This window comes from Hemicordylus capensis, chromosome 2 (genome assembly GCF_027244095.1).
Source record: "Hemicordylus capensis ecotype Gifberg chromosome 2, rHemCap1.1.pri, whole genome shotgun sequence".
In the NCBI taxonomy this organism is placed as follows: domain Eukaryota; kingdom Metazoa; phylum Chordata; class Lepidosauria; order Squamata; family Cordylidae; genus Hemicordylus; species Hemicordylus capensis.
The window spans coordinates 325,527,868-325,547,120 of NC_069658.1; the positions used below are offsets into that span (position 1 = coordinate 325,527,868).

General features: G+C 47.2%; 1 protein-coding gene across 4 annotated transcripts in view; it reads left to right on the forward strand.

Moving 5' to 3' along the window:
* Window positions 1–19,253, forward strand: part of CACNA2D2 (calcium voltage-gated channel auxiliary subunit alpha2delta 2) — an 885,048-nt gene that overhangs the window by 695,477 nt on the left and 170,318 nt on the right. For all 4 annotated transcript variants that reach the window (XM_053287835.1, XM_053287834.1, XM_053287836.1 and 1 more), the window contains one exon: window positions 1,680–1,737. In XM_053287835.1, the coding sequence (XP_053143810.1) occupies window positions 1,680–1,737 (58 nt within the window). The remainder of the gene's footprint in view (window positions 1–1,679; window positions 1,738–19,253) is intronic.

Sequence of the window (19,253 nt, forward strand, 5' to 3'; positions counted from 1 at the left end):
AAATACCCATTATTCAGGAAGGAAGATCTGTCTGGAATAACAGTGGGGTTTGGGGGCAACATAATTCATTCTATGCACAGCAGAGGGAGGGACAGTTTCCCCCCAAAGCACATTGCTTTGTGCCATTGTCTGAAGATTGGTCTTGTTAGGAGTTCAGGATTAGTTCTGGTAATCGAGTGTAGTCCAAGAGCCACTTAGGATGCAGAATAGCAATGGAATAGCAAGAGAAATGCATCTCTCCCATCCTTCCTGCCTTTCCTTTCTAGCCAAGGTTTCACAATATTGCCTAACTAGCATTTTAGAACCATGGTTTGTGGAGAAAGAGGATCATCAGTCCTCCTCCCATCATCTACCACTCAGTTGAGCATATTGGTGATTCTTAGAGCTAGCGTGATGTAAACAGTCTGATTTTTAAAGCGTCAGAATAAAGTGGCTCCCAGAACTTTATGCTGAATGTTGAATACATTTCAGCAGGAGACTGTGGAACATCCGTGCTTTTCTTTCTGTGTTCAGCTCATTGCTTTCTTCTCCTTTTCTCTGTCTCTCCACCTTCCTTCACCCTGTTCTGGCTCCTTCTCAGTGTCATGGCTGCCCTCAGTTGTCCTACTTTCCCAGCTGCTCCTCACTTCTCAACCATCTTCTTAACATTTTTAATGTGCTCCATTCCTTACAATCTTTATCTCTTTCATCTGCACAACAACCCAGTAAGGTAGGTTATTAATAGGCCCATTTTTCAGATGGGGGAACAACCCATCTACCTGTCACTTTTCTGACTCCAATCACCCATCCAGAATGGGCTTTTCCTGTTTATAAAAGGCCTTTGGGGTAATGTTGCATTACACTGCTGAGTGTAAGATCTAGTTTGGCCCAGAGTGCTATGACCAGGGCCATCTGCTGAGGCAAGGATCTGATGAACTCGGGTTAGAATGATATGAATTATTTTGCATTGGCCTTGGGTAAGGCATTCTTTTTCAACCTAACATGAGAATGCTGTGCTGAGCTTCTGGGAGGAAGGAGCATTAGCCCATCTGCAGTGATGCCATTTAAGTGGTAGAGCAAGAACCAGCAAGACCCAAAGGCTAACTGTTGAATACATTCAAGGTTGATTTGTAAAACTGAACACCGTGAAAATTTGGCACAGCAAGAGTATATTTTAAGAGCATTTGTTTTGATTATTTACACCTCTTAATTAGTAAGCAGTGCTAGCAAACAAGAGTGTGATTTGGTGGGGGGGAGCAAAAAGGATTTGTTTGATTGAAAATTTATAATTTAGTTCTTCATTCAAAAGTATTTTCAAAGCAGAGAATAGCAATAAAAAGTCTAAAAATGCAGTTTGAAGGAAAACTTAAATGTGTGCCTTTGGCATACATATCTAATAGTGAGGCCCACTCAGTTGTTTATAACAGTAGAGCCTAGGGCCAGTGAGCTGGTGAAAAATACAGCTACGCTTCCCCCAAATTGCACCCCTGCCACTTGGTCCTCATTGGCCTGTGACCTTGTTTCCCATGGCCTGACAGCACTTTCTCCATAAGCAACACTGTTGCTAGTGCTTCTGGCAGGCGAGTCTCTATGTGAACTCTCTGCTGTCTCCCCTCACCCCCACAGCTGGGGTCTCCTTGTACCAATATCTACTGCCCCAGTAAGCTTGTCACAACTTTTCTTGCTTCTTCTTGTTGCAGCCACCCCCTGGGGGGCACCCGATAAGATTGATCTGTACGATGTCCGGCGAAGACCTTGGTAAGTGGCGAGCAAAAGAACCAGGCTGGAACGAGTGGGCAATAGAGTGCTGCAGAAACAATGATGCTCCCTAGCCTGATAATGGCTGGCTGTAGGAGCGGGGCGATATCAAAACCGGAGAGTTACACACACACACACAGACACACCCCACAAATGTATGTATATATGTATTTATTACAGCTCTATCATTTTACTAGTTTTTTTATTTGAAAAGTTCAGAATGACTTGTATGGGGCTTCTGAGAACACCAGTCAGTCTGAGGCCTGCTCGGCTATAATAATGTAACAGCATTTTGTACCCTCCTCAATATGAAATTCTGCAGCAAGAGCCTAGCTCAGACTGTGTGCAATTTTACATTTTATCTCTAGACAGGGATGTATATGAACCTTGGTTCATGCACAAGTTTGGAGCCAAACCAGCTCAGACAAGATACGAACCGTTTTGGCACCGTTGAGGGGAGAGCACCAAGCGGGATCTTTAGAAAGGAGGAGAGCAAGTCCTTACCTGCTCTCTGCCACCACATGCAGCTTCCTGCTGCTGCGGTGCTCCCCCAAAGAACCCATGCATGGTGCTGGGATTCACATGGTGTCCATGCATGTGCAGGCACCATTTGTGTGGTCAGCATGGTGTTGCTGACCACACAAATGGTGCCTGCATATGCTCAGATGCCATGTGCATCCCAGTGCTACCGCACAGGTTCTTGAGGGGAGCGCCATCACAGCAGGAAGCTGCATGCAGTGGCAGAGAGCAGGTAAGGACCTGTTCTCCTCCTTTCTAAAGGTCTCACTTGGCACTCTTCCCCTAGTGGCACCGAAATGGTTCAGACCTTTTCCAAACCAATTCAGCTCCAAATCTGAACCTTGGTTCATGCACATCCCTATCTCAAGACCAGGCTTCCCAGTTTTGACCCTGCAGCTGTTGATGGGCTACAGCTGTTGATGGACTACAACTCCCATTGTCCCCAGCCACAGTGGCCAATAATCAGGGATGTTGTCACCCAACAACAGCTGCAGGGTTGTGTAGCCCTGCTCCAGATGAACAAGCAGTTGGTATCCCACCACATTTCCAACAGCATAATATTCCACCATAATGTGATATCAGGCCCACACCATTGAGGGAGCAGAATCTTTTCTTTGGTGAGATAATCTTGCAATAAAGGCTGACATTGTAACACAGATGCAGATAAGCATTCCAGTTCTTGAAATGTACAGGATGCTGATCCAGCAAAGGATGAAGGAAAGAAGTCGCAAAATGGCACATGTAGGTTGGGTGAGCGTGGAGGTCCTGTTGCTAATCTTCATTCATGCCAGTTATCATCATATAGTATCTGTAACCCTCATGCAATCACCTTGCCACTAAAATTGGACTGACAATGACAGGACAGCAGTAACGTTGCATGGGTATGGTGCATTTTTCCAACTGAAACATATTGCAGTATGAGGGCTAGAAAAATAGAATTGCCTTATAACAGAAGCAAAACAACTGGAGTGAAATATCTGGATCCCATTCAACACATGACTACAATTGTGCATTTATTCATTGGGCCAATAAATGTCTAAAAGGACTCTTAACGCAGTGTATCCAAGCAAATAATCAAGAATGACCCACACAAACATGGCTTGCTGCCTGTTGCCACTTGAGCCATGTTTCAGTGTTCCACCCTGTCCCCCCTCACCAGTCCTATCCATCACCTTGCCAGCCTTGCCCCCTGGACCAGAGCCCAGCACTGGTTCCTCCCTTCTTCCCCCTCACTGGCCTGATCATCCAGGGCATGCTCTGTCTTCCAGCTTTCTATAGGTTGCTGTAGCAGGCAGAGTGCCCCCAGCATGCACCCTGTCTCTTGCCACCCTCACTGCACCAGCAATCAGCACTCTCTTCCCCATTTTTTCTCTACTACAAAACATAACTTCTTTGTCTCTTCCAATTCATGGAGAAACAAAGTGGACAAGTTTGGTGCGGGAGAAGAGAGACAATGGGAGAGAGAGCTGGTGCTAGAGCAGCAATGTGGAAGCAAGAAATGGGCTGGAGAATTTGGATACATGCTGTCTGCTGTAGAAAGAGCAAGCAGAGGCATGAGCCAGAGGACAGAGCATGCCCTGGAAGGTAAAGCTGGCAAGGCAGAGGAGAGGTGACAGCAATGCCAGGCTCCAGCCTAGAGGATGTAGCCTGGCAAAGGGTGGAGCCAGCAAAGGGAAATATTTATTTATTTAGCATTTTTTTACCGCCTGATATATACATTTCTAGGTGGTATACAAAATTTAAAAACAATATAAAAGTCACAGGTTAAAACAGAATAAAAACAGTAGCACAATAGTTATTAAAACAAATTATTAAAATTAATTATAATTAAATGCCTGCAAAAACAAGTAAGTCTTGAGAGTCTTCCAGAAAATAAACAGAGAAGAAGATGCTCTTATTTCAGCGAGGAGCATAGTCCAAAGCCCTGGAGCAGCCACAGAAAAAGCCCGGTCCTGGGTCACCACCAGATGACCCAGTGGCAACCGTAACCGGACCTCTCCAGAAGATCGTAACAGGTGGCAGGGTTCAGGACAAATAAGGTGCTCTCTTAAAAACCCTGGGCCAAAGCTGTTAAGGATTTTATAGGTGATAACCAATACTTTGTATTTCGCCCGGAAACATATCGGCAACCTGTGCAATTCTTTTAAAACCAGTGTTATGTTGTCCCTTCGTGTTGTCCCAGAGACCATTCTGGCTGCCACATTCTGTACCAATTGTAGATTACAGTCTACGTACAAAGGCAGCCCCACATAGTGTGCATTATAGTAGTCAAGCCTGGAGGTTACCAGAATATGTACCACTGTTTCAAGGTCATTTACCTCCAGAAATGGACGTAGCTCACATATCAGCCAAAGCTGATTAAAAGCTCTCATGGCCACTGCCTCAATCTGAGAAACCAGGGAGAGCTTTGGATCCAGGATTACTACCAAGCTATGTACCTGATCTTTAAGGGGAGTATAACCCCATCCAGAACAGGCAGATCTAAAGCATCTCTTGGGTCCCAATCCCCCACAGTCAGTTGAAAGGAAAGGAAAGGTTGTGCCGTTGAGTCGATGTTGACTCCTGGCGACCACAGAGCCATGTGGTTTTCTTGGTAGAATACTGGAGTGGTTTACCATTGCCTTCTCCCATGCAGTATGATATGATGCCTTTCAGCACCTTCCTATATCACTGCTGCCCGATGTACCTCCATCTTATTTGCATTTAACCTCAGTTTGTTATCCCTCATCCAGCAGAGTCACATTCCCTCTGTCGATAGCCAGTTGGAGATCATCCATAAGGCCGACCAAAGCAATCTCAACCCCATAGCTTACACAAAAGCCAGTTTGAAATGGGTCTAGATAATCTGCATCATCCAAAACTGCCTGGCATGGAGAGGCCACCACCCACTCAATCACCTTGCCCAACCATGGAAGATTAGAAACAGGTCTGTTATTAGCTAACTCCAAGGGATCCAATGCATTTTTTTTCAAAAGTGGCCTAATAATAGTCTCCTTAAGACAAGGAGGCAGAGAAGCATTTATAATATTTACCAGCCCCTCTCTGATAATATGATTACCGGAAGAGATGAGCCAAGTTGGGCAAGGGTCAAGAAAGCTGGTTGTAGGACACACAATCTGAAGCAGTTTGTCCACTTCCTCAGGAGTCACAAACTGGAAATGATCCAATCTAATCCCATAAGAGGAGTTGCTGGACATCTCCACAGCAGACCCTGCAGTAACTGTGGAATCCAGCTCAGCCCGAATCTGAGCGCTTTTATCCGCTAAAAAGTCATTAAAAATGGCACAACGAATAACCGATGGTTCAAAATTTAAATTCAGGGGGGAGGGGCTACATACTAGCCCCCTCACAACCCTAGACAACTCAGCTGGATGTGAATTTGTGGAAGCAATGCAGGCAGAAAAGAACTGCTTCTTTGCTGCCCACACTGCCAGAGCATAGGTCTTCAAATGTGCTCTGTGTCGTGCCCGATCAGACTCGCACCGAGTCTTCCTCCACTTGTGCTTTAGTCATCTACCTCACTGCTTCATTTCCTGTAGTTCATCCAAATACCACGGGGCTGTCTTTAAAGCAGGTTGAAGAGGATGCTTAGAAGCGATTGTGTCTACTGCTCTAGTGAGTTCATTATTCCATGTTTGTACTAGAGTATCAACAGAATCACTAGCAGAGCCAACCCTAAACCCTTCCAAGCAGTGTTCCCCCTAATTTTTATAATCTGTGAGCGGAAATAGTTTTGTTCTAGGTGGCAGTATCAAGGTAGTGTGCTCACATAACACACCCTTTCTGTCGCTCTCTCTCTCTCTCTCTCACACACACACACACACAATTTTTTAACCCTCTCCCTGCCCCTAGGTATTGCTGTACCTGAAACAATATTATTTTCCCACATTCCAACCAAAACAAAGCTGTAGTAATATTTATTGCATCACATCCTCAAACTGGAAGCAATCATCACTTTTTGAATGGAATATCTAGTTTCACCTTCAGCATCAAAAAGACATTATCAGTGGTTATTTTAATCGAAAAAGAGCCCCCAAAATAGGCTGAAGCCTAAGCACCATTTCTTCTGAAGTAAAGTCTATCTATATATATATTTCTCCTCGGTGTGCCCAGGGAAAATGCGTCCCGGCAGCCCAGCTGATTGGCTGGGCTGCGGGGGCGCGTGATTGGTCCTGGCGCACCCAGGAGAATTGCCTGGCTGGGCGGCTGCGGAGGCAAGGCGGCAGGCCAGGCTGTGGTGGCACTCTCGGCCCGACAGGCCGCCCGTGGCGGCAGTGGCACTCTCGGCCCAGCTGGACGGCCACGGCGACAGCAGCGGCACTCTCGGCCCGGCCGCCTGCCCACAGCAGCGGCGGCACTCTCGGCCTGCCCGCCCGCAGCGGCAGCACTCTCGGCCCGCCTGCAGCGGCACTCTCAGGGGGGGTGTGGAGGGAGGAGGAGGCGGCGGCATGGTGGGGGGGGTGAGGCGGAGGGAGCCAGTGGCGGCACGGCTGGCTCTGCCCCCAGTCCCCGAGACCGCAGGGAATAGCAATAGCAATAGCAATAGCACTTACATTTATATACCGCTTTATAGCCGGAGCTCTCTAAGCGGTTTACAATGATTTTAGCATATTGCCCCCAACATTCTGGGTACTCATTTTACCGACCTCGGAAGGATGGAAGGCTGAGTCAACCTTGAGCCCCTGGTCAGGATTGAACTTGTAACCTTCTGGTTACAGGGCGGCAGTTTTACCACTGCGCCACCAGGGAATGGCTGTGTCCAGCTAGAGGCGCAGATGCTCTGCGCCCGGGCCCACTAGTATATATATAAAAGGCTTAGGTGGTCCATGGCAAATGATGCATGGCAAGCCCCGCCCACACAGTTCTTTACCAATCTGTGGTAACAGAGCAGGAGCACCATGGTGATTGGGCAGTGGGAATTCCATATGCAGATAAGAAAGAGGAGCCTGTGCTGGTTGGAATGCCGCTGATACTGGTGGGAAAATTGTAGAGGAAATAAGAAGAGAGAGAGAGAGAGAGAGAGGGATCTGCGAGGAGAGGGGTCGTGAAGGAGGAAAGAGCCCCTTCAGAAGAAGGAGGCTGCCACTGTGTGAATAGATAAGGAAACAAGATGAACAAAATCTGTTAACTCAGGAAGGAAGGGAGAAGGAAGGAAGGGAGGGAGGGAGACAGAGGGGAAGAGCAAGTGGAGGAGAGAGAAAAAGAAGGGAGGGGAAGAGAGAAAGAAGAAAGAGTGAGAGAGAGGCCTGGGCCATGGCAGCAGTGAGAAAGGGCCCAGTCTGCTCAGAGCTACAGAGGCCATTGGTGGAGGGAGGTAGCCAGGCAGATAAGGGACGGGCCCGAACCTGCCAGTGTTCTGAGGTGAACAAGCAGTCATGGTGGCGGCGGCAGTGAGAAAGGGCCCGGTCAACTGCTGCTGCTATTCCTTCATAGAAGAGCAGGAGCGGGGCTTGGGTGAGGGTGGGTGGTCTCTGGGGTTAGGGTGCTGCAGCTTGGCCAATCGGCGCCAGCAATGATGCATCCGTGACCAAGAGGGGTGAGGGTGAGAGGAGCAATGGAATGGAGGAGCAACCAAGAGGGATGAGGGGTATGTGGAAGCAATGGGATGGAGGAGGAGGAGCGCAGCTCAGGTGAGAGTGAAGAGAACTCTGAGGTGAGGGGGCTATCGCGGCGGGGGGGTGAGGGGAGCAATCAAGTACTAGCGAGCAGATGCTCTGCGACATGGGTTAACCTAGTATAGATTATTTCCCACTTGTTTAATATAAGTTTATGTTTAAAGTAGGGATTGATCCATGCTAGTAATTTAGAGAATGTAATAAGATGGTGTCAGTTACTAAGAATGAATAAGTGGCAAAGAGCTGAATCATGTTATGCATGTGCTGCCAGTGGGGAGGAGAATTGCACGGCTGCACATGGGTGATGGCAATGGCAATCCAGCAATGAGGGGAAATCCTCAGAGAGACTCTCCTCTTTCTACTTCAGCTGTTCCACAGTGATTTTTCTAGCACTTGCTCTAACAAACTTCTGGGACTAATAATGCTTAGCTCAAATGAAGTCCAGGCAAGCATCATGAAGGAAGGGGACAGTTAAGAATAATGCATTCTACTCTGCACAGGTCCAGAGGCACTAATTTATGTGAACAACAACAAAAACAAATATTTATATACCACTTTTTAACAAAAATGTCCAAAGCGGTTTACATAGAGAAATAATTAAATAAATAAGATGGATCCCTGTCCCCCACAAAGGGCTCACAGTTTAAAAAGAAACACAAGATCGACACCAGCAACAGCCACTGAGGGATGCTGTGCTGGGGTAGATTTGGCCAGTTGCTCTCCCCCTGCTCAATAAAGAGAATCACCATGTTTAAAAAGGTGCCTCTTTGCCTAATTAGCATGATTACCATTTCTTACCCCACCTTTCTTCCAAGGAAAGCACACAAAGTTCTCTCTCACTCTCCCTTTTGATTCTCACAACAACCCTGTGAGGTAGGTTATGTTGAAAGAGGGCGATTGGCCCAAGGCTACCTAGTGGCCTTTGTGGCTGAACTCAGATCTCCCTTAGTTTGGGAGTAGAGATCTGAATCCAAATCTCTCTAGCCGTTATAACACCATAGTGGCTTCACAGGTTGCAGATGAATCCCTGACTTTCACAAAGATGCTTAGAAAACCTAGAAAGTCATAACAGAAGTAACTGTTATGCTGAGAATATCCAGCTTGGATGGGAGGGAGGAGATTTCCAGAAGAAAACGTAGATGCAGGCAGGGCAGCCTAGGCACCTGTGGCCAGAGATTTAGGCTCAGTGGGCAACGTCGCCCTGTCCCAGGAGATCCCTGCCACGCCCTCCAGTGCAGGTGGCGAGGTGCCCGAAGGTTCTGCTGTGATCACTGAGGCGGCAGGGGGGTTGAGACAGAGCCGTGTTCCAGTCCCAAGGAGTCGGGAAGCAGACGGCGAGCAGTGGCGATCGCCTATCACCTTTCCTGCTAATGTCCCACGGCCCAAGTCACCACCTCCCCCCAACACCCCAGTCTTGCCACGGCAAGAGCCCACGCAGCAACAGAGGAAAGGTGGCTGGGGGGAGGGACTCGGGAGCAGCTGCGGAGGTGGGGGGGGCAGCAGCTGGCAGCAGTGGCAGCAAAAGGTCAAACTTGAGAACAGCAGCTGTGGAAAAAGCAGTACTGGCAGGACCAAGCAGACCAACATTTGCAGCGGCAAAAGAGTGAAAGAGAGAAACTTCCTGGCGAGGGCAAGATTGAAGTGAGTGGCTGTTTGTGATCGCTGCACGGGGTGGGGTGGGGCTTTGTGTGCATGCGCGCAGCCACAAGGGAAGACTGCTTCCAAGGCTCCTTGGAATCTTGTTGGATCCAATAACCTCGGGCAGACCAATCTAATAGGTCTTTCACCCCTGCAGAGGTGGGTTCTGGCTGTAAGTTCTACCTTAAGCAGATGGTGATCCATCCATGACAATGGGGAAATGGCAGGAGTCCCCACCCATGGAACACCACCTCGATCAGAGCAAAAGACCAAATGGAGCATGTGACCAGCATCATGTGTCAGTCCAGAGACCAATTGGGATAGGCCCACCGTCGTCATGGCTTCTATGAACTCTTGAGCTGCGCCCGACAACACGGTCCCAAATTGAACACTGAAGTCTCCCAACAACAACAAGCTGGGCCACTCCAGTGCCAATTCAGCAGCCAGGTCCTTCAACTCTATTAGGGACTCCACTGGGCAGTGGGGTGATCAGTACACCAGCAGAAGTCCCAGTCTATCCCTGGTCCCTAGACTTAGGTACACACATTCAATATAGGCCAAATCCCTGACAGGGATCCTGGTAAGGGAGATGGTAGAGACCACAGTCACCCCACCTCCACCCCACAACTTTTCACCTGCTCTACCATGGAATAACCCTCTGGGAGAAGCTTGGAGGAAGAAAAAGAGGAAGAGAGTAGGAACAGCAGCTCAGCAGAGGTGGGACAGCAGCAGGTAGCTAGGTAGGGTGATGGCCATGGCAGGGGATTCGGTGGGGGCCTGCACTTGTCCATGGCGAGGCCATCACCTCATTTGGCTTCATGGGGGAGCTGCCCGGCCTTCACAGAAATGAGCAAAGCCCTGTTTATCTGTCTTTGCTCTGTTTTTCAGAATAGGGGCGGATGGCATCTAAGAGCCTGTCTCACCACCATAGTTTTGAATTAGGTTTCTGAATGTCAGGCATGTTCTCCAATTTTGTTTTTATGTTGCTCTGCTGAGATCCTCACCCTTATTCTCCACAGATTGCACAAATGTAGTTTTAAAGAAAGTCCTACATTCACAAGTCATGATGTAATCATGAGAGTTTTGCAATCTTATGGAGTTATGGGGCTGGAAATGACCTGAAAGAGCATCCAGTGGCTGACATTCTATGCAGTGTTATGCATGTGGTGAAAAGTAATGTGCACACAGTTGTGCAAGAGGGCACTAAACCTTGGACTTTGGGGCCCAAGTCCAAGGTCTTCACCCCCTGGGGACCCCCAAATCCTCTTTAGCTTGTCCTGGGTGGTGTGGCCTCAGCTGGCCTGCACTGTGCCAGGCAGCCGAGTGTGATTGTGATCTGTGCCAAGTGCTTTAGAAACACAGGAGGGAGCGAAGCGGGGAAAGAAATGTGTGGGATGGGAATATGTTAAGTTGTGTGTTGAAATGTTTCTGTTAATGCATGTTTGCATAAATATATCTGTTTTATATCCTTATATTCTTGTGAGTTCAGTTGCTGTTTGTGCCCTCAAGAACCCATGTATTATACTGCATATTTCAGAGGGGGGGGGGGATTCATAGAACCATTACCACCTCTGTCCAGCCCCACATGTCACTGAGTCAATGAGTAGGGGGCAGATGAATCCTCCCTATGCCAACCTACAGGGAGGTGTTTGCACAATGGCAGACAGAATTCTAGGACAGGTATATCCGTCCTATGTTGTGAATTTTCAGGTAAGGGCTTTTAAACCAGTGTCCTGTAGCAGAAGGTATGAGGCGGGGCGGGACTCTTGAGTGCCTTCAAGTGTGTCTTCAACCTTTCTGCTTCTGTAAATTGTCTCAGCGACCACAAAGTAGAGGAGCCTTCGGAGTAATGAAATGTAAATTAGCAGAGCGTTCCCAGCACTGCCAAGGCAAGGGTCTATTAAACTGGAGCGAGATTTGTCCAGGCCATGGGTGCGTACAGCTATCCAACAGCCTCTCCCTTTCCCTCCCATCTCTGACATCTTCTCTGTGTCTCTGCTCCCTCCTTCCCTCAACTAGTCTGTATGAAATTCCAGGTCTGTGAGCAGCCAGCTTTGTCCAATTTTCATTTCACACATCGTTGCCATTGGAAAATGGATACAATAACACAGGCAGGGGCATCCAAGCTGCAGCTCTCGTCTGCTTCTCCCCCTCCCTCCTTTGTGTATCTAGAGAATGGGGTGGGGGTTAGATAGATAGATTATAACTGAGATACCGATAAATGGGGCAGGGTTCCTCCGCCTTCCCCACTGAAGTTGCAATTGTAAATTTAGTCCTTATTCACAGACAGCTTTAGGTAGGGCTCTCTGCTTTGAAAAAAAGGGTAAAAGAAAAACAAATGATTCTCAAGGAACAAAGCCGGAAGGACAGAGAGATAAATGCAGCACACAGTGACAGACTGCTTTTAAGTGAAAGCTGCAAGCATCAATTTAGCCACACACCAAGTTAAGCATGATTGAATCAGTTACAATTAGCTCAGGTAAAAAGGCACTAGCTAGCTTGGCAGCACTAATTATGTCTGTGGCAAGTGCAGAGTGCTTAGCATTTAATTTTCCTCCTTTTATTTGTGGCTCCTGTAAATCAGCAGAATAAGTCTGGCTTCCTGCGGAGAATGAGTGTGTGTTGTGTTGTGGGGTGTGTGTGTGTGTGTGTGAGTGTGCACACGTGTATGCGTGTGGGCAGGGGGGGAGAATAGAAATCACAGCGCCTTGGCACTGCAACATGTTGCTTTTAGATTGTAAGTAAACATTCTTCCTTTCAGATTAAATTTGCCTGTGTCCAAGATAGGTCTCCCTCTTTCCCCTCATTCCCCGGGGATGAAAGGCATTCTTCTTGTTACTTGCATCGTCTCTCACCCCACAGGCTGCAGTGCTTGTTCAAACAAGTATTTACCAGCCATGCAAAGACAGCAGGGGGCATCTTGAGCAGGAAGGCCTGGCTGGGCAACAAAGGCGGGGGGGGGGGACTGAGTCACAGAAGGTTTTCATTTTATTTTTATTTTTTTGTAATTGCCCTCATTTGCATAAACAGCAGCAGTTCATTTCAAGTCTGTCCTTTAAACTTCAGGCCCCTGCTTATCTGGAGACAGACAAAGCACAGTTGCCACAGGGCTGCCTGCAGGATGGATAAGGCTGTCTCTGCTGTGCAATGTGGGTCTGATCTTTTCCATTCTGTGTGTGCATTAATGCAGTGGCAGGGGGGTGGAGTTGAAAGCACAGGCTTCTGAAGAGAGGTCTCAAGAAGGAATTCATTTTGGCTGTCCTACAGAACACCTATGAAGAAATCCTGTAGTAGTAGTAGTAGTATATGAGTGAATCTTTAAATCTGACTCTCCCTGCCAGAAAGAGACAGAAAGAGAAAGCTGGACTTTACGGCAATTTAGGGTCTTTCCTAAATTTAGGAACTTTTCCCTCAAAGTAAAGCCAAGTAAAAGTAGTTCTTCTTGGGACCGCATCCAGCGCAGGAATGTAGAGAGCTTGCCTGCAGCCAGAGGATGAAGTCCTGATGGCGGCTGCCTTGCCTCTTTTTACTTTTAATCACACATGCCCCAAGCATCAGATGACATCAGATCAGGGGGAGTAGCCAATACCAGGGATGTGGCCAGTCATCCCTGACTGGGAACTCCTAGGAGCTCCCAGTCGATTCAACAAACCACTGACCGGAGAAACTGCAGAGGCTGACTGGCCACGTCCCCAGTATTGGCCATGCCCCCCTGATTCTGACCCGAGGTGCACTTAGGTAATTTTGGAGCCTGGACCGAAAGGCCTTTGGAGTGCCCCGCCCCGCTGCAAGTTAAGCATCATTTTTTAACACATAGGTCCTTGAGGGCACAAACCACACCACCCGGGATAGTCTAAAGAGGATAGACTGGTAGAATCCAGTCTTCAGCCATGTGTAATAGTGGGGGGCGGGTATGTGTGTGCTTGTGCAGTAATCCTTGCTATGAGACTTGATTGGTACAAGTGTATCCCTATTTTCATCTGTGAAATGTTGGATGGTATGGGTTTGGCTCATCTGCTTATGGTAAGTGCACTCAGCCCATTCAGTGGACTAGTTCAGAAAATACATCCCCTGGCCCTGCAGAATCATGTGAAGAAAGTGTATGTGCCTGCACATCTCCACCACCTGTAGTGCATCTAGCCCAGCACTGTGAAGCTGGATTGTCTGTATTTATCTGTGGTCATGGGCAGAAGTCTCTCCTAATCATGACGCGTGAGCAAATGCCAAGGAATGAACTTGGTGGTAGGCCATGTAGGATATGTTGTCACCCTTCCCCCTCCCCAATATTTGTTTTTAGGGGTGTAAACCACTCCTGTATTCTACCAAGAAAACCATATGACTCTGTGGTCGCCAGGAGTCGACAGCACAACCTTTCCTTCCTTTCCTGTGCTTTATATGGATATCTAGTTAAAGAAAACTTAATCTAGGAAATATGCAGGTAGCCACTCAAATGCCTCATTTGGTGTGTGCTGAAGATTTATCTTTATGCAACAATCTTTATGCCTGCTTCCCCTTCTCTAAGCATTAGAAGTTCCGTTTTTCCCCCTATCCGGAGCACACACCAGAAATTGCCTTGAAAAGTTACTGCTGAGGAGCCATTAATAAATACCTTCCAGGCTTACCTTTCACTGTGGTCTCTATTTCATTTTATATGTTCTGACTGAAAGATCTTATACAGTTATTTGTGGAGCAGGAACTTGCTATAGATTTTGCTGAAGAACTTTGACCACAGGCGCATAATGCAACTTCTGTTTGAGTGCCTCTCTGCTGACACAAAGTAACACAGATATTCCAAACCACATGACTAATCTAATCAACACCATCAAGAGGCAGCAGATAACTTGGTCTGTAACCTTCTGGCCTCCATCCTAACACTGCATTTTGGCAAGGACTTGTGCTAGCAAAAGCTGTTGTACTGGCCAATTGCACAAAGTCTGGAGCTTTTTTTGCAGACTAGTGTTCGCTGGTATGTTTCCCAGACAATGGGGAAAACACCTACATCGGGCAGCAGCGATATAGGAAGATGCTGAAAGGAATCATCTCATACTGCACAAGAGATGGCAAAGGTAACCCCCTCCTGTATTCTACCAAAGAAAAAACACAGGGCTCTGTGGGCACCAGAGGGTCAACACCGACTCGATGGCACTCTTTACTTTACCTTTAGTGTTGCACTAGCAAAACATGTTTGCACTTGCATAAGGTGCACAACCTGTGACACTCTTTGTATGTTTTGCAGAAAATATTTCATACAATGGTGCAGGAGCCCAAGAGTGCAATTTCAAGCATCCCCATGATTTTGCATAGCTATGTCATCTTCTTGCACTAGGGCAACTTTGTTCGTTGTACAGGCTTAACGTTAGAATGTCGGCCTCTGTTTCTTGCTCAGCTTCTCCATGGAGACCTGGCTTAGTTATTGATGGATGGAGCATTTGAGGATAAGGCTCATCTGGTCTTCTGGCTAAGATACTGGAATATAAAATAGCTAGGTTCAGTTTTATTGTGCCTTTACAGGCTACCCACATGAGATCTTGGGCGGGCTAGGTGAAGCAGCACTGAGGGGCTTCCACACATGAAACCTTAAGTGCCAAAATAAATGTTCTATTTCCAACAGGTGTGGAGCACGTGGCAACTCTTCCGGGGTCTTTTGAGGTTCTAGGTACAGAAGGGCTGTGAGCAGCTGGTGGGGAAGTGAGGGCTAAGAAGCCATGACTGCCAGAGTTCTATTTGCATAAGTCTGAGCCTGCCACAAGCACAGCATGAGGGGAATGAGGGTCAGTTATCAAAAAGGGCTGTCATGCCCCAAAGGGGAGGAGGTGTGTTCCTGGCCCTTTTTGACTCCAAAATCCCAGGGTGAGGACAGCCAAAGTCAGCCTCAAAGTAAGCCAGGGGACGAGGTTACTTCATCACCTTAGTCCTCCTCCTGGCGCACTACATCCAGCCAGTTCCCTCTCCAGGGGAACTCCGGCTCCCACACACAAGAGCAGCCCTCATCATTGGCTGCCTTGGCTTTAAATGCCCAAGTACAGAGCTGAGAGGGCTTAAAGCCTACTCCAAACCCCACCTCCTCCCTGGTCTGCCTCTCCCAGCATGACAGCCCCACTGGAGTTATTCCCTGCAGCTCTCCCTACATTGCCTGCTCAGCCACACCAGGACCCTTGTCTTAACTGACAAGCTGGTGACTTCCAGGGCTCTACCAATGAGTCCACCAGGTGGGTGGGACATGAGAGCTGGAGGGGGGGGGGGGTTCTGGGAAAAAGAAAGGAAGTTTTGCAGAGAGTGCAGACTAGCCTGAGGTCAACTGCCTAATGGCGGAGGCTGCAGAATAATCTCTCAGGGTGAGGGATCTGCAGGAGGTTTGATTCTCATTGGGAGTTTGGTGAGTTCAAAGGAAAGGAGCCAGGGCTTTTGGCTTTGGGAATTTAGTCCGGGGGAAAGTTCGTTTAGTCAGACTTTGCTATAGAAACTTATATTTCTTTGTGTGTGGTGCTTGGCATATTCCTAAATATCTGTTCTTTGCAACTGAGTAACTAGGATTTCCATGTGTGCTGCCCCAGAACAATCTGGGTACTTTTGAAGTATTCTTGTGACCAACTAATTATTTTGAAGTGTTTCTAAAAAGCTAAAAAGCCTCAGATGGAACCAATTTGTAGTAACTGAATAAATGTTCTTTTTACAAGCCTCAAAGGGTTGATTATTAACCCAGGAGGGGGAGGGGGATTTTCTCATGTGCAAACGCCTCTCAAAGGGAGGTTAGCCAAATTCACAATGAACTCCATGTGCATGCAGACGCCTGGGAGAACAATTGGTTTTATTCTTGCCTGGTAGCAAGGGGGACTAGATGTATTTTGGTATTTGCCCAATACCCAGTTACAGAAAAACTCTGGACTCTAGCACTCTAGTCCAACAGTCAGAACTCAGAATGCCTTGGAGTGCTTGGTGGCAGCAAGATTAACCTACCAGAACTTCTGGGTTTACCAGAACTATTTTCTTTTCTTTTCTGGGTTTTAGGAAAATTAAAGATTTTTAACAGCCAAGCAGCTTCTTAGAGCTCTCAGACGAATTACTCAGCTGATAAGAGTCCCTCATGAGCTAGGTAACTGAGAAAGCTTTTGTAAACTAGACCAGTCAGAGAAATTAATCATTAACCCGGCCTGAATCAGAAAAGGAAAAATTTCCACTGCACCAGTCCACAACAGCTCTGTACTCCTGACTCACACACGCCTTTTTGCTCCTTAAATTGGATCCCATGTTTCCTGTCTGATTGTGGCAGATCGCGGTTTAAACATACACTGCTGCTCTTTTCATGTTTAGTTTGACCCTGAGAAGTCAGTGCTATCACAAGCAATGATCACCATGTTCAGTGGAGTGTGTATGAATGGAATACGGCAATCATGTTGCTGTCTGAGGTGTGTGTGTGTGTGTATGCTGAGAGTATCTGTGTGTGTGTGTGTGTGTGTGTGTGTGTGTACACGCTGAGAATATCTGTGTGTGTGTTTGTTTTGTCTGAACAGTTTGTGATGTTTGTGTGAATTGAGTATGTGAGTGGAGTGTATGTAAAAGAATAATAGTTAATGACAGAATGTTGCAAGCAGAAAACCGATCTGCAAATTCTTTACTTGTCTGTATATTCACTTGTCTGTCCTCCTCAAGCATTAGCTGACCAAACAGGCAATTGTAGTTCAATCCATGCTATGTCACCTCCTTGACAAATAGCACTGAATGGTGGAAGTGAGCACTCAGAATGATTGGACTTCCTTTGTCAGAAAATTAATGACCGCACCACTTTGGTTAATTGTTGGTGATTGCTCCACATTCATTATTAACTGTCCTCAATTGCAGGTTATTGGGGATAGTATAGGGAGGAGACTGACAGGCCCTGCATTCCATTACAGTATTAAGGATCCAACTGAAGTGCATGAAGCTTGGGGGATAATGCTGCTAGACTTTCTGGCCAATAACAGCAGAAGCTGTACCTTTCCTAGAAGAAGGAAGCAGCTTTCAGCTTCTGTTGAGTCCCCCTCGGTGCAGATTGGTGCATTCCTGCTACATCATTCGGATTTCAGCAACAGCATCATAGCATAAGCTGGTAGGCTTCAGTTTTTTCAGACTCATAGGAGCTATTCATACGGGTGGGCGGGCAGGGGGGAAGGCAGGGTTCAACCTTCCTTCCCCCAGACAACTGCTCTGAGCCCAGGAGGTGCCCACACTGCATACCCACATGACCAGCATAGATGACTATCTGCACTGCTCCCAGCAACCTGGGTAAACAGAGGCCGGGACTTCTTGTCCCGGCCTCCAAAATCCCACAGTGCACTGTGCACTAAGTGCAGTGCACTGGGGGATAACCCCAGGGGGCGAGCACTCTAGGAGCCCGTCTCTGGGTCAACGTGAGCTGTAAGCAGCTCATACTGATACATGATCCCAGAACCAGGCTTTGATGCTGGGTTTAATGCCGCAGCACCGCCAGGATCCACGTGGATCGTAGCGGTTCTCACGGGCAGCCAAGCCCAGACTTAGCTGCTTCATCCTGGGCTTGGCTGCTCATGAGAATAGCTTCACAGTCTCTCTGACTTTCTCGCTCTCCTTCTCTTAAAAAAAATTTTTTTTTAAGAAAAAGAAAGAAAATGGTGTTAGTGCTGCTGACATGGCTTGCCTTAGGTTTCTGAAGGGGAGGCATCACACACTTGTGAGTTCAGAACCATCCATGACAGACCAATGGTATAACCGGGCTGGATTCAGGTTTTTTCTAGGCAGCAAACCATCAATGGGATCCTAAGCGAGTCTTTTCAACTCTCTCCACCATTTCAAGGGCTACCGCTCAACCAAGAGGCACACATAGCAAAGTTGTGGTTAGAAGATAATGATTCTGAGAGGACAGGTTTAGAAAACCTTCTCTTCCAACTTCTAAGATGCAAGCAACACCTTCCAGAATTAAACAAACCTCTCCCTTCCCACAACATGGGCTCCTTCTCCCCCTGTGGCCACAGGACTAAGGCTGACTGGGCCACCCTGATGCCACCTATAGTAAGCAAACCTTCAACTATGCCCATATTGCTTTCCATCCATTTAATTTCTCACATCCTCAGACCACCGGTGAGGTTGTTTGTCCAAACTTGGCTCTGGCCAGCTATCAACACTTTGGATGCATTCTGCCATTAACTAGTCTAATGATTTAAGCACCAATGGTTTCGAGTGCATTGTATATATTCTCACGCCAGTGCCATTGGGATAACAAGAAGGAGAAGTTCTGTTCAGCAGAACATGTTAGTTGGGTAGCAGAGACTATGAAATGACCATGTTTGATTGAAATGGGAGAGGATCAGTCACAAATTAAGGACTGATCTGATGTAAACAATATTAATTCAGATAAAGAGTAATTTAGTGGGATTTAGTTTGACACAGTTTCTTGAGGTAAATAATGCAGAAATAATTTCCTCTTCCCCTGAAACACAATATCCACATCAGAGAATGTAATCCAGTTTACCTGGTCCTGTTTACGTTATATTTATTTTTAATCTGGTTTTCTCTTCCCCAGATGCAAGCAAAAAGCTATTTCCTCTTACTCAGAAATCAACTTAATGAGACCAGAGTTAAAATTGGTATTGGCAATAGAGTTGTCCTTCAGCCTCACAGGGATTTAGGGAGCTGGCTGTTTTTGACCTGCATTGAAAGGATGATGTAGCATCAGTTCAAATTCTGAAATACTGTGGGAGCCAGAAAGTGGTTTATTATATTGGATGCTGA